At 42.1% G+C, this 14,589-nt stretch overlaps 1 protein-coding gene across 3 annotated transcripts in view; it reads left to right on the top strand.

Moving 5' to 3' along the window:
* LIPH (lipase H) overlaps positions 1–14,589 on the top strand; it is a 48,843-nt gene that overhangs the window by 14,566 nt on the left and 19,688 nt on the right. For 2 of the 3 annotated variants that reach the window (XM_087439903.1, XM_004424620.3), the window contains exons 2-6: positions 2,151–2,518; positions 3,981–4,089; positions 8,581–8,682; positions 10,343–10,432; positions 13,158–13,325. In XM_087439903.1, the coding sequence (XP_087296029.1) occupies positions 2,151–2,518; positions 3,981–4,089; positions 8,581–8,682; positions 10,343–10,432; positions 13,158–13,325 (837 nt within the window). The remainder of the gene's footprint in view (positions 1–2,150; positions 2,519–3,980; positions 4,090–8,580; positions 8,683–10,342; positions 10,433–13,157; positions 13,326–14,589) is intronic. The other variant, XM_087439902.1, reaches the window with a different exon arrangement.

Consider the following 14,589-nt stretch of genomic DNA (forward strand, 5'->3'; position numbering starts at 1 on the left):
GATCATGGTTCTTGTTCAAGGCCTCATATCATGCTGCAAAAAGTAACACTGGGTCAATACCCAAGGACCCCCAAGCCTTCCTCCCTTCCTACCCACTCTTTCATCTTGCAACTTGATCTTTAGTTTATTTCCAACTCCCTGTTCCCCTTTAAGCAGAAGTCTTAAGCATTCCTATCTACTTTCATTTTCTGGTATCAGGACTCACAGCCTCCCTCCCACTTTGTGTGTCACTGACATGGCCCTGCCCCCTTTCTTCTTCCTTTTATTTAAGTGTTTTACTTGGAAATAATTTTAAACTTGCAGAAAAGCTACAAGAGTAAAAAAATACACAGGACACCAATAACCCTTACACAGATTCACCTATTGGAAACATTTTGCTATGTAGGCTTTATCATTTGCTGTCTGTCTCTCCTCCCTTAATTTTTTTTTTTTTTCCTGAACCATTTGAGAATAAGTTGACCATTTACTTATACATACTTCAGTTGTATTTCCTAAGAATTAGGATTTTTTTCTTGTATAACTATGATACAGTTATCAACCTCACTCACTAATTAATTTAAGATTGATACCACAGTTTTATCTAATTTAGTGTCCATATCCCAATTTTGTCAATTGACTCAGTAATTTCTTTTATAACATTTCTTTTCTTCCATTGCAGGATCCAGTCTAAGACCAGATAGTGCATTTATTTATCCTGTCTCTTTAGTTTCCTTTAATCTAGAACATTTCCACAGCCTTTCTTTTTTATTTATGACATTGATCTTTTTTAAGAATACAGGTCCTTTTGAAAAAAAATAGAATATTCCTAATTTTGTATTTGTCTGATTTTGCCTCATGGTTAGATTCAGGTTATGTATTCCCCACTGGAATACTACCTGGGTGATATTGTGTCCTTCTCAGTGCATTACAGCTAGAGTCACATAATATCCTTCTGCCTCTCATTGGTGATGTTCAGTTTGATAACCCAGTCAAAGTGTTGTTCAATTTCTCCACCATGTAGTTACTATTTTGCTAATAAGCAATCTGTGGGAGATACTTTAAGACCATACACATATGCGCCTCCTCAAAATCCTCCCCATCCATTTAGCATCCATTGATGATTCTTGCCTGACCAATCTTTATTATGACGGTTACAAAATGATGAGTTTCAACTCTAGCGTTCACTCCACATTTACCAGTTGGCATTCAGCATTGTACTGTAAGAGTTTTCCCCTTTCCTCCATTTATTTGTTTCTTTGTTTATCTATCTATTTGTTACAGAATCACGGATTCTTAATTTTTTTCAAATGCCTATAATTCATTACTGTCCTTGATTATTCTGTGCTCAAATTATCCCAAATTTGGCCAGCAGAATCCCCTTCAAGCTGGCTCCTGTGTCCTTGTAACAGGTTTTTAAACACTCCCTTACTCTCTGCCATAAAGAGATGCTCCAGGCTCCTGTTATGCTGTTTCCCTCTACATCCCCAACCTTTCTTCTAAGGGCCATCCTTAGAGCCTACTCAGCAAGATGAATGCTTGAGGAGCAAAGAAGGAGAGCGTCCAAGAAAGGCAACCCTGGTCAATGGTTTTAGATGCTACTAAAAAGCTCAGGGCAAGGCACATCACATTCTTCACCACCGTCCCAGGAGGGTGCTCTAGACAAGGAAAGAGGCGCTTAGACTGTGCAGATTCAGTTAGAGTCATCTACCACGTGCTGGGCGTTACGAGGGAGACACAGAATTATAAAACACCTTTCCAGAGAGACTGTGATCTAGCAGGATAGACATGCATGTACATAAATACCCATAGTACACCCCGGAAATGTTTTCATTGTGCTGTCAATAAGGTACATGAAGGGGTTTTGGGAGTTCTTGGATGAAGGACAGTACTTATGGCTGGAAGAGTTGGAGAAGGCTTCACTGAGGTGACTTTTGGGTTAGACCTTGAAGGAGGATAGGATTTGGAAAAATGATTTTCCTGGTGAAAAAGAAGTCACTACTTATGAACTCTGAATCAGGTATGACTTTGCAACTTCATTCAACTAGATCCAGCCTCCTGCTAGATGCTGTAAGGTACATAGAAAGAACTCCAGTGACTATAAGACAGCACTCTTACTTTGACGCCCAGCTAAGGAAAGAACTGTCATGATGCCATCTAATTTTTATTTTCAGACACAGAAGAAACATGTCCTTCATTCACCAGACTGAGCTTTCATAGTGCGGTGGTTGGTACGGGACTAAATGTGAAGTTGTTGCTTTACACAAGGAGAAATCTGGCCTGTGCACAAATCATCAACTCCACAGCTTTGGGGAACTTGAACGTGACCAAGAAAACCACCTTCATCATCCATGGATTCAGGCCGACAGGCTCCCCTCCAGTTTGGATGGGGGACTTAGTAGAGAGTTTGCTGTCTGTAGAAGACATGAATGTGGTCGTTGTTGACTGGAATCGAGGAGCTACAACTATAATATACCCCCACGCCTCTAGTAATACCAGAAAAGTAGCAATAATCTTGAAGGAATTTATCGACCAGATGTTGGTAAGGAAGAATTCTCTCAGACGATTCAGGGCGAAATTGAAACAGGCCCATTATCTGGAGATTTAAAGCCAAGAGATGTCTGCGAACATCTGCGAACATGTGAACAGGGGAACTATTTTGCAAACCTGAATAAGCCCCAGAGAAGGTGGAGGGAAGGGCTGGAGGGAATGCCCATAGGTATGGTTGTGCATGTTGTGCACTGTTAGGGCACCCATCTAAGGAAGCACCACTGTCACTGTAAACACTGTGGATTTATATATTTTATTATGATAATTTTCCAGTGATAGCAGAGTGTCCTCAAGAAGGCACATCTTTTTCTAATTCACATATAGGTGTCTTCTGAGTAGGAGAGGTTCTGTCTAGGGGTTTCCTGGCTTCAATGCATACAGCTTCCTTAACTTCTATAAGCTATTCCTTTTCTTAGAAATTCCAAAAGTCTAGTGATCAGATTATGCAAAACCAAATCTGATACACATGCGGCCGGCCCCATGGCTTAGCTGTTAAGTGCGCGTGCTCCGCTACTGGTGGCCCGGGTTCGGATCCCGGGCGCGCACCAACACACCGCTTCTCCGGCCATGCTGAGGCCGCATCCCACATACAGCAACTAGAAGGATGTACAGCTATGACATACAACTATCTACTGGGGCTTTGGGGGAAAAATAAACAAATAAATAAATAAATAAAAATTACAAATCTGATACACATGGTCTGATGGGACATTTGTGTGTATATGATTTATGTTTTTAGAAGACTTACAAAGGTTAAATCTTAAATTTTATTTAGTGATCTATCTCGTTAATTGCCCCTTTTATGAAAAAAAAAGTGACTTGATGTCAGGACTATTTCAGAGAGAGTCAGGCCTGATGGCCACTGAGGCCAGGGGTGGCATAAGTTTTACATGAGCTCCTCCACCTAAGCCACAGCCCTAGGAATGTGAATATTAAAATGACTCGTGACAGGCTGTACCCACAGACTATGGTCAATGTTGTCCCTCCTTCCCCCACTCTCTTTGCTTCTTTTCTTCCCTCTCCATGGTGACTTCATTAACTGAGCCAGCATGAAGATAAAGGAGCTTATCAACATGTTTTAGTGCCCTTATCCCTGACTGGGAAGGTTTTAAAGATGTCTTGGCTTGGTTTCTAGCAGAAGCATGAATGGAGACACCACGACATAAAGGTTAAGGCACAGGTTTGGAGTTGGACAGACTGGTTTGAATCCTGCTCTGCCCCTCCCCAACTGCCTGACCTCGGGCAAATTATTTCAACTCTAGGCCTCAGTTTCCTCATCTGTATAATTGAAAGAATAGTATTTACTTCGCGAGGTGTTGTGACATTTAAATGAGATAATGGGTATACGGTGCCTAGAAATGTTTCCCCAAAGTCAACAGTTAAGAACTCTCTCCAAATGTTGTCAACTCCTTGGCCCCTCACAATTTATAACGATGGACCTCTTGAAATTCCAGGCAGCAGGAGCTTCTCTTGATGACATTTACATGATTGGAGTAAGCCTAGGAGCCCACATATCCGGGTTTGTTGGAGAGATGTACGGTGGGCAGCTGGGGAGAATTACAGGTAAGGCTTCCTGTGAGTGGGCATGGGGTGGTCAGCCTGGGCAGGGTGTTCACTGGGGGAGCATGATGCGGGAAACCCAAGTCCTTGGGTTTGAAGCCAGCTCTTCCAATTACTTAACCTCTCTGAGCGTATGTCCTCTTGTGCGAAGGGAGGACCATAATAATATTGACCTGAGGATATTATTTAATAAAATATGAGCAAAGCACTTTGTAAATTGTATATGCCGTAGAAAAGATTGGTGGTGACTTTATTTCTCTTACAGCTAGAAAAACCGCTATGTCCCACGGGGATTTGATTGTGCGCTTCTTTTCATTTAATCCAAGATAGCTTGAACTTCATACCTAATATGTTTCCCTCCCCAGGCGCAGCTGGAGTCTCATGATAGGAAAATGAGATGGGAATTTTGATGGCTGGGGCTTACTCTCTAAATATCAGCTTTCGGGCCAAAGCTAAATGAAAACCCTCAGAAACACAGCAAGTGAAACCCCAAACAAAGCTTCCCTCGCTGAGTTCCCTGGCTTAGTGCTCTGGTAACTTTCCACAGCTACAAACAAAGGGCTGAGGGAAGCTTTCTCTTTCAGAGACTCAAGCCTTCTCCTGTTCATACCTTTCCCAGAATCCATTCTCGCACAGAGATAGCTATCTTAAATTTAGGAAATTTGGAAGGTAGAAGTGAACGGGGGGGAAGGAGAGATGCAAACCAACTACTTTGGGAGGTAACCTTTTAGGACCACAAGTCTGAATGTGCTACTTAACGTGACAGGTAGCCCTAGGCAAGTCATTTTCTCTCTCTCTCTCTCTCTCTCTCTCTCTCTCTCTCTCAGACACACACACACACACACACACACACACACATCCCACATTGGCTGGTTTCTCCTCAACCCAGGGCACTTGAGGTCACATTGTTTTTTCTGGCTGGCGTTTTCTTACTTTCACCCCAAAGGCCAAGGCTGCCCTCATCTTCTTATTTACCTGCTTTCCTAGGGAGGCAAAGCTCTTTTTCTGTTTGTTAAATTATTGTTATTACTATGTTTTAGAAAGCAATGTGTCCTTTTTAATAATTTCATTTTCTCTTATGGGTACAAAGGACAGATGGCTTGAATTTGCTTGTGTCCCTTATCTGTTGGGAGCTCCTCTTCTGGTGGGTGGGACATTTCCCAGCTGTGTGTTTAGAAGTTGACCAGCTCTACCTCCCCCCAAAAAAGTCCCAATTTGTGTTGTTTGGTGATTTCCATGGTGTAAATACGCTACCATGGCTGATTTCAAGCTACCAACCTGACGTCACTGACCACAAAGTTTGGGAAGAGATGAGCAAAATCTGCTCTCCAGTGCTAGTCCTAGGGGTCTCCAGCCCACCAAGGCCTTATTCTATCTACCTCTCCCTTCCCCTCAGTTTGGTTTCGCTCCTTCGCCTCCCAGCAAACCTGTTCCCATGACTACTTTGAATGTGAAAGCAAGGTAACCTGGTCTCTGAGCATGGAAATTCCCCAAGCCAGCCTTCCTTCCACCCTGGGCCCATGTGGCCCTGCTCTGTGACCTGCACCCAGCCAATGGTTCACAGCTCAATTTTCTGTCTCCCCCGACTTCCTTATGTTCTCTTGATTCCTCATCCTCTCTGAACCCCAAGGTCAATCTCAGCCGTCCCTGAGAGCAGTTTCAAAGGTAAAGTGTTTCCCTTCCTCACTCACCTCCCACTGCCTTGCGTGAATGGGCTTACTGGATTGTAGAGTGGGAATTTGGCCTGTTACTCAAGGACTCAATTCACTCCCAACTCCCAAGAACTGGCCGGTTCTGCTTGTTAATTACTAGGCTGTAATGGTTGCTCCATTCCTTCCATTTCCCTTTTTTCTGCCCTTCCTTTTGTTTTTCTTCTCAAGGCATATCTCTTGGTTTTACCTCTCATTAACTTCTTCAACAGACGATGGCAGGGGATGAATGGATTTAAAAATATTTCAAGTGCCTAATCACTTTATAATACATTAAATTTGATTCTCAAATGTAAGGATGTGTAAAAATCACCTGGGGTGCTGGTTACAATGCTGACTTGCTGAATCAGCACTCTGAGGTTGGGGTCCAGGAGTCTGTACTTTTAACGAGAAGATGCAGGTGGTCTGAATACCACACTTTGAGAAACGACATAGAGCTGTGCTGTCCAGTATAGTAGCCACTAGCCACGTGTGGCCATTGGGCACCTGAAATGTGGCTAATGCAAACCGAGACACCCTGTAAGTGCAAAATACACACTGGATTTTGAAGACTAAGTTCAAACAAAGAAAATTTAAAAATTTTAAACTTTTTGTCTTGATTACATGTCAAAATGATAATATTTTGGATATACTGGGTTAGATAAAATGTATTATTAAAGTTAATTTTCCTTATTTATTTTTTAAGTGGCTTCTAGAAAATTTAAATTATATATGTGGCTCATATATTTCTATTGGACAGCACTGCCTTAGAGAGTTCATGGTGACCTTGGGGATGGGAGTAAGAGGCTCCTGAGACTGCATGCAAAATGTTGGATGTCTGTCCTGGGGAGAGGTCCAGAGCTTTCATCAAATTCTCAAACTAGTTAATGCTGCAATAAAAGCCAAGAATCACTGTCTAGACACTTTTCTGGTGATCTTAGAGCAACAAGAAAGAGCTCAATTTTCCCATTTTGTTTCTATTCTATAATAATCTGAAAATATTCTGGATTCAGATCTAGGAGCCCTTTTATAAGTCTTCTGAAGTAGCTATTAATTCTACCTCCATTTTGCAGATAAGGAAACTGAGGTTCAGAGAAGTGAAGTAACCTGCCTAAGGTCACACAGCTGTTGGTGTTGGGTTTGGGGCTCCATGTCACATCTATCTGTCTCCAAAGGTCTCTGCCCACACAAAATATGCAGCTTTTTAGGGCAGTTTGTGATTTTTGGCTGACGTAGTAAGCTGATCATTTGCTGTGACTTATTACTAAGGAGATCATATGTCCAAGTTTACTGTGACAGTCTCCATTTGTGCCTTATGTTCTGGTATAATCATTAATAACACCCTTATCACTTTCAAAATTGCCCTGGTTTGGACTTTATATAGTAAGCCGATTTATTTATCCGCCATGGATCCGGAAGTTGCTATAAACTGGAGCTCTCGCTGTTTATTTTCTTAGACAGGAAGTGGTGCTGTCTTATGAGCAGGGGGACGCTTCCCCAGCAAACTCTTTCCTAGCTTATGAGTTTCTCATGCCGTGTTGAGACTATCCTGAGGACTTGGGTGCCCGGATGTTGATCCATCCCTTCCCACATCAGTTTTAGTTGGAGGCAGACAGAAGAGGAAGAAAAGCTGGGGGGAAAAAGAGAAAAAGATAAGGAAAGGAGGCAGATAAAGACATACCTCGTGGATGCAAAAGGGTGTTGGGGGAGGAGAAATGGAGACATTGAGGCTAGAACAGGAAAGTTGAGGCAAAGATGCCATCTCTTCGATTTTATAACACAAGGGGATGGGAGATGTCATTTAAAACAACATTCATAGATAAAAACTGAGACATATCTTGAACCCTTCTTCACTCAGGGTAGGTTTCTAGTAAGCAGGGCCTTTTGGCACCTCTGGTGTCTTTTTGTTGTTGGTTTGGTTTTTTTTTTTTAGTTTAAAGTTTTTAGTTTGTGGCTACAGCATCATAGGAGCTGCTCTCTTGTTTTTCCAGCTGTTTCATAACGATGATGAGGAACACCCAGCTGACGTTGACCAAGGGCAAGAAATCAGTTCAGGCATTTATGGAGTAGGTTAATTCTGCAGGAATTGACATGTCCTTTATTTCCTCTTCGATATCTAGTCTGATACCTGCCCTGGCCAGTGAGTTTCACACTTTCCCACTGAGCTGGCCAAACCCAGTGCAATGAAACCAAGAGCTCAACAGAGACAGGTGGTTGCATGGTGAGGCTGTGGCTCTGGTTATGGCACTTGATCTTTCTGAACCTCAGTTCATGCATCTGTAAAATGGGATTCATAATAGCTATGCTGCCTCCCTCACAGGCTTGTGATGTGGATCATATGAGCTGGTATTTATGAATAAGAATTAAAACTGTAAAGTTTTATTAATGACAAGAAGGAAAGGTTGAGTGAGGTTTCTGGATCATTTAAAATGGGATAAAGATTAAGTATAGCATCTGCTTTTTATATGCACTCTTGTGTGCTTTTTTCCCGAGGAACCGGTTTATCCCCACGCCCCTGGTCCCCATATGTCTGTGCACTCCCGGCTGTTGAACCCTGCACAAGATATACCTCCTGATGGGTCTGGATGCTGTTCTCAGGGGGCACTGCCAGAGTAACCATCTCCACTGTGGGAAAAGGCCACAGGACTGTGGAAAGGAGTCTGACAAAGCAGGATGGGAATGTGAAGGCTTGCCCACCCCAGGGTGTCCTGTGGCCTGTGAACTATCCTCATGGAAAGGGATCAAAAGCCAGGCTGCAGGTGATTCATGGCGTGGGGCTGCCAAGCCGACTCTGTTTTCCTTCCAGGTCTCGACCCTGCGGGCCCTTTATTCAATGGGAGACCTCTGGAGGACAGATTAGATCCCAGTGATGCACAGTTTGTTGACGTCATCCATTCTGACATTGACGGTAACATTCCTTTCCTTGTGGATCAGTGACCCCCCACCAGACTCCCAAAGAGTCTCCCCCTGGGGGGATTGTCATGCAGGGGTGGATCAGGTTCCTCCAGATTCCCTCTTTTCCTACAAGGCAGGGTGCCAAATCCAGAGAAATGTTAAAGGGAAGCTGGTTTAATGCCGGCACCCAGGATCTCTTGCTGAGTGGAGCTGCTTTTCCCACCATCTCTTATTTTTAAAGTGATCGTCTTGAACAATCAAGGACAGGCTGATTTGCACACCAGGTGGACAATCGTTTCCATATGTGCAACTGGGTTTGGATGCATGATTTCCTGTTTTTGTTGGGTCTTTCTCATTATTTTCTTAAGCTGAAAGATACATTCAAGTGTTCTGTCTCTACGTGGAATGATTCTGAACCACCTGTATAGCTCTCTAGCTCTCTGTGGATCTTGCTGGCCATTTCTGTCTTTCATGGTGCTGATTTCATATGTGGGATTGGGTACATGGCATCGGGGTTGGAGTGATGTTAAAGATGGGTCCTTATATCCAGATGTCTTAGAGAAGAACTGGAGTAGGAACTTGGGGACGGCTGAGGGGACAGAGCAGAGTGGTGATTAAATAGTACACTCTCTTTATGATACAACCACCTGAAAAACCCTTGGCCACCTATCATGGGCACTCAGGTGTGGTATTCAACAACTGTTTGCCTTATAAGAAATGTCTCTGTGAAACAGTTGCATTCTTACTATGTAGTTTGCAAAGTATTACCTTACTTAAGTGTGTACCTCAATGCCATTTTAATGCTTGATGGAATAGAGTAATTTATTTTTTTTTCCTTGGAAAGAAAGTGAAATTTGAGGGAAAGAGCTTTGCAGTCAGGCAGAGGTGGACTCAAATCCCAGGATTTGTTCTTTCTAGTGGTGTCATGTTTGTTCCATAAGTCCTCTGAGTCTCAATATCTCCCTCTGTAACTTACTTCATTTGAATTTCCCAATGGCCACTTTTCAGACATTGTGAAAATTAGAAGAAAGCTGTGTGAAACCTAATATCATGCCCACAGACACATGTAGGTTCTCTCTATATATATTGCAATGATACCCTATATATGTATACATATATCTAAATAATCCTTTTAATCAAACATGTTACTCATTATTTTGGGGTTACAAGGTTAAAGAGAATGAGCAATTATTAAATCTATCTATAGTTTTTAGGTTCCCATTTTCTAGAAGAGTTTCCAATTTTTTTACCACCCTAGATCTTGAATTTTTAAAGATTTTTCCTACTAAGTAAACTTTGTTTTTTCCTGTTTCTTGTTCATTAAAAACTTACATAAATGCAGGTAGACGCTCAGGAAGCACCCAGCAGTTAAAGGGTTCCAGCCAAATATAAAGAAGAAACATATCATTTTATCAGCCTTACAGTTAATGAGTAACCAACCTCTCTTACGTCTTTAGAAATATTGGAAATAAATTCCATTACTATCTTCATGGTCTCCTAGTTGGAAATCATTGCTTTCTAACTAGCTGGATAACTTTGGGCAAAATATTTATATAGGTATAATAACAGCAACAACAATAATAATACAATCCCTGCCTATATCCTGTAGGCAAATGAGCTATGAGATGTGAAAAGTTCAAAGCAGTATAGAAGCATAGTATATTCTCTTTTAGCTCTGGGCTACAAGGAACCATTAGGAAACATAGACTTCTACCCAAATGGAGGATTGGATCAACCTGGTTGCCCCAAAACAATATTTGGAGGTAAGTGCAGTACAGATACTTTATATTTTGTAAAATAGTGGTTTAAAAAAGGCATATTTTAAAAATCTGATATTATTCTATGTGGAATGGCTTTTAATAGAAAACAAATCTCCTGAGAAGATAGAGATGGTATAAATATAAATTATAAATTAAAAATTATTACTCAGGGCCGGCCCTGTGGCTTAGTGGTTAATTGAGCACGCTCTGCTACTGGCGGCCCGGGTTCGGATCCCGGGCGCGCACCGATGCACCGCTTGTCCGGCCATGCTGAGGCCGCGTCCCACATACAGCAACTAGAAGGATGTGCAGCTATGACATACAACTGTCTACTGGGGCTTTGGGGAGGGAAAAAAAAAAATTATTACTCAAATATACTACTTTTAAAAACCATAACCATATGATTTTAATAGCTTTTAAGCCATCATGAATTATTTCTCTCTCTTGAAAAAGTGTGTTTTTGACCTAAAATTCCACATCTGGAAATCTCTTCTAGAGAAATAATGGAAAATGTAGAGAAAAATCAGAGTGCAAAGATATTAACACAGCATTATTTATAATAGTTAAATTTTTAGAAATAATCTAAATATCTAACCTAGGAAAATTAAGTGACTATGGTACACCCACACAAAGGAATATAATTGTTAAAAATCATATTTTCAGATTAATGAAGGTGCTTACAATATGATGTTATGTGAAAAAGACACAAAACTATACAGTATATCTCAATTTTTTAAAAATGTGTATTTGTAAATGTGTAAGTATAGAAAAAAAGACTAAACATAAATGCTCCAAGTAATTATTAGTGGTGATCTCTGGATATTGGACTTCTAGGTGATTTTTGCGTTATTATTTCCTATTATTTTGTATTTTATAAAAGAGCATATATTACTTTTATAGGGAGAAAAAACTCACAAAACAAAAATGGGTAGTTGGAGGGTAACATAAATGTGTGGGTGGGGGGGGCAGAATTAAAAAAAAACACATCCCTAAGTGCTTTGAATCTAATCTGTATTTCACCATTGCTAGAGAGAGCTAAACAATCATGGAAATAATTCTAGAAAAAGATGATCTTGTTATAAAACAGTAGCTGTATATGGGCCCATGGGAATGATGTAGTGTTTGACAATGATGCAGATGAAATGGCATAAGTAGGGCCAACCATATTGTACCATAAATGGTGCATGTTCAAATCCTAGCCTGTGTGATGTAGCATAATTGCATCCATGAGCAGCCAAAGATTATGTGCTTTGCTTATAAAGGACATCCTCTGTATTGTTATTGACTTCATTGTTTCTACAAGTGAAAGTTCCAGGAAAAATAAGTAAATATTGACTTGTCAGACTTTACTCCAGTCTACCTTGGCCCCACACCAGCCCCCTGTTTCTCCTCTCTTGCCCCAGTTTATGCCTCTGTGTCCTTCACTGATCTCTTCTATGGGCGTAAGTAGACTCTGGAGGAAGAGGAAACGTTGATCTGACTCCAGCCCTTTCCAAACCACTAGCTCACAATCATAACTCCTCTTTTCGTGGGGTTCACAGTTTCCTAATCAGATCCTTACCTCCTTTGATAACCCATCTTTGGGACCCAGTTCCTTTTTCTGAATGACTTCATCATCTGGCCCATCCAGATTTTGACAACCTCTCTGATATTCTGTGCTGCAGTGCTCCATCATCTCCAGCTCTTCTGACGCTCATCTCCGTTCCTCATCAGCCTCTTCTCTCGCCATCACACCACATGGCACCCACTAAGAATGAACTTGCCTCTCACCTCTTCTTGCCCATTCATGGCTTCCAGTGCCACCTCCCATTGCTGAGCCCCTCTCACTTGACCCTTCACCCTGTAGCAGAAATGGAGCCCCTGCCATTTGGCTGCTCTCATGAATGTCCTGTGCACTCCCAGGCCCTTAGGTCTCTACCATGTCAACCCCCACCTTTGCTTGGGAACATTCTGGAGAAGTCATGGAACCTTGTTGATTGACTCCAGGTAAATTTTCTAACTTTTCCATGACCCTCAATAATGCCGGAGAATCTTCATGTTTATCTCTTGCTGACTCCCTACAATCACTTCTCATGCTTCTATTCCAAATATCTCCCCACTATAAACCCTCACCCCTTAGAGGTGAGCTAGATTTGACTTTTGTACCTAGATCAAGGACCCACCTTTTACTTATCCTCATCTTAGTTCACAAGGTTGGTCTCTACATTCATGTTCCCTTCTGACCCTGGGTGGAGGCATCCCCCATCCTTTTTGAAAGCTATCTCCTCTGCTTGCCCTCCTTACCAGTTACTCCCCAATGCCTTCTTTCTCTGATGTCTTGACTAGTTTGAACATGCCTGCCTTCTGCTGAAAACCTCTGGGGAATCTCTGACTACCATTGAATTTTTTTCCTCCTTTTCACTGACAAAGGACATAGGTCGAATCTGGATTCTACCACATAATAGCTGTGTGACCTTGATCAAGTCATTTAACCTCTCTGAGTCTCAATGTCCTACTAAGTAAAATGGGGATAATCATGCCTATCTTCTTTTCTCCTGCCACTTGCCAGCATGAATCCTGATCTATAGGTCTTTATAAGGATGAAATGGAATCAAATACACTGAAGCTGTCAGCACAGCGCCTGGCATATAGGAGACAGATGATAAGTTGTGTGTGTGCACAATACGTGAGGCACTATTATTAAATGCTACAACTGCTCTACTCTTTAATCATTTCCCTTATAACCAAGGACTGCAGTATTTTAAGTGTGACCACCAGAGGTCCGTGTACCTGTACCTTTCTTCCCTGAGAGAGAACTGTGCTATCACTGCATATCCCTGTGACTCCTACCGGGATTACAGGAATGGCAAGTGTGTCAAGTGTGACATGCCACAAAAGGAGTCCTGTCCACTTCTGGGTAAGTCCAACAAGCGGTTCCCTCCTCTGATTAATGAAGAGCTAATTTTTGGTAGAATCCTAGCACCATTTTACTCTCTAAAAATGGGCCTGAAAATTGTGTGTTTTTAAAAAATTTATTTAGTCAGCTTTTTCTAGCCAATTTGTTCTATGACGTATTCTGGGGTCTCCTAATAATAAAGTGTGAGAAAAGTAGTCTGTATAGAATTTCATACAAAAGGTAGTGCAATCTCCCCGGACACTCTATTCTAGCATGGAAAAGAAGGTTCCAGAAGAGTTTCCAAGCCCACCCAGGGCACAGTCACCTATGTAGCCTGTTCCCATGGGGACAGAACACCCACTCCGTGCACACAACCTCTCTGCTGAGGGAGGGTCATAGTGAGTCCGGAGACTCTCCTGTCAGATGAGTCTTGCATGGTGGTCCCTTCCAGCAAGTTGTGTCTGCAAATGCCCTCACACCACACGCTGGCTCTCGTGTGCACATCTTGGGGGTGGGATGGGGTAATGGATACTGTGGAGGCTCCTTGGATATTTGCTAAAGATTAGTAGAAATATTCCAGGTGGTGAGGACTTTGATACTGGATGGTCATGAGAATTTTCTAATTGTTCCCCAGGGAAAAACTCGAGTTAATATCAGGACATGCCATAGACAAGGGGTTCTCAACCTTGATTGTGCACTAGAATCATCTAGGGAGCTTTTAAAAAATTCCAATGCCTGGGTCCCACTCCAGATCAATTAAATCAGAATGTGGAGGCCATTCTCTATGGGTGGGGATGGAGGAGAGAGGCCCCACTGATGGCACTCGACCTCATTCCTGCAGGCACAGACATGAAGGAGGACATTCCCCTGCTTGTTGACCTAATCACATGGCAAGCCCAGGTTCTGTGCAATTTAGGGGCCCAATAGTAGTTCTTTAAGAAAGCACATCAGGGCTGGCCCCGTGGCTTAGCGGTTAAGTGCATGCGCTCTGCTGCTGGCGGCCCGGGTTTGGATCCCGGGCACGCACCAACACACCGCTTCTCCGGCCATGCTGAGGCCGCGTCCCACATACAGCAACTAGAAGGATGTGCAGCTATGACATACAACTATCTACTGGGGCTTTGGGGGAAAAAATAAATAAATAAATAAATAAAATTATAAAAAAAAAAAAGAAAGCACATCACTTTGCAAGAGTGATGCTATTCTAGGTATAAACCTGAATCTATTTTAACCTATAAAATGAATATATTACTGAAAAATATCTGCCCTATTTTTAGTCCAGCCA

Source organism: Ceratotherium simum, chromosome 15 (genome assembly GCF_057802395.1).
Source record: "Ceratotherium simum simum isolate JZ-2026a chromosome 15, ASM5780239v1, whole genome shotgun sequence".
Taxonomy (NCBI): domain Eukaryota; kingdom Metazoa; phylum Chordata; class Mammalia; order Perissodactyla; family Rhinocerotidae; genus Ceratotherium; species Ceratotherium simum.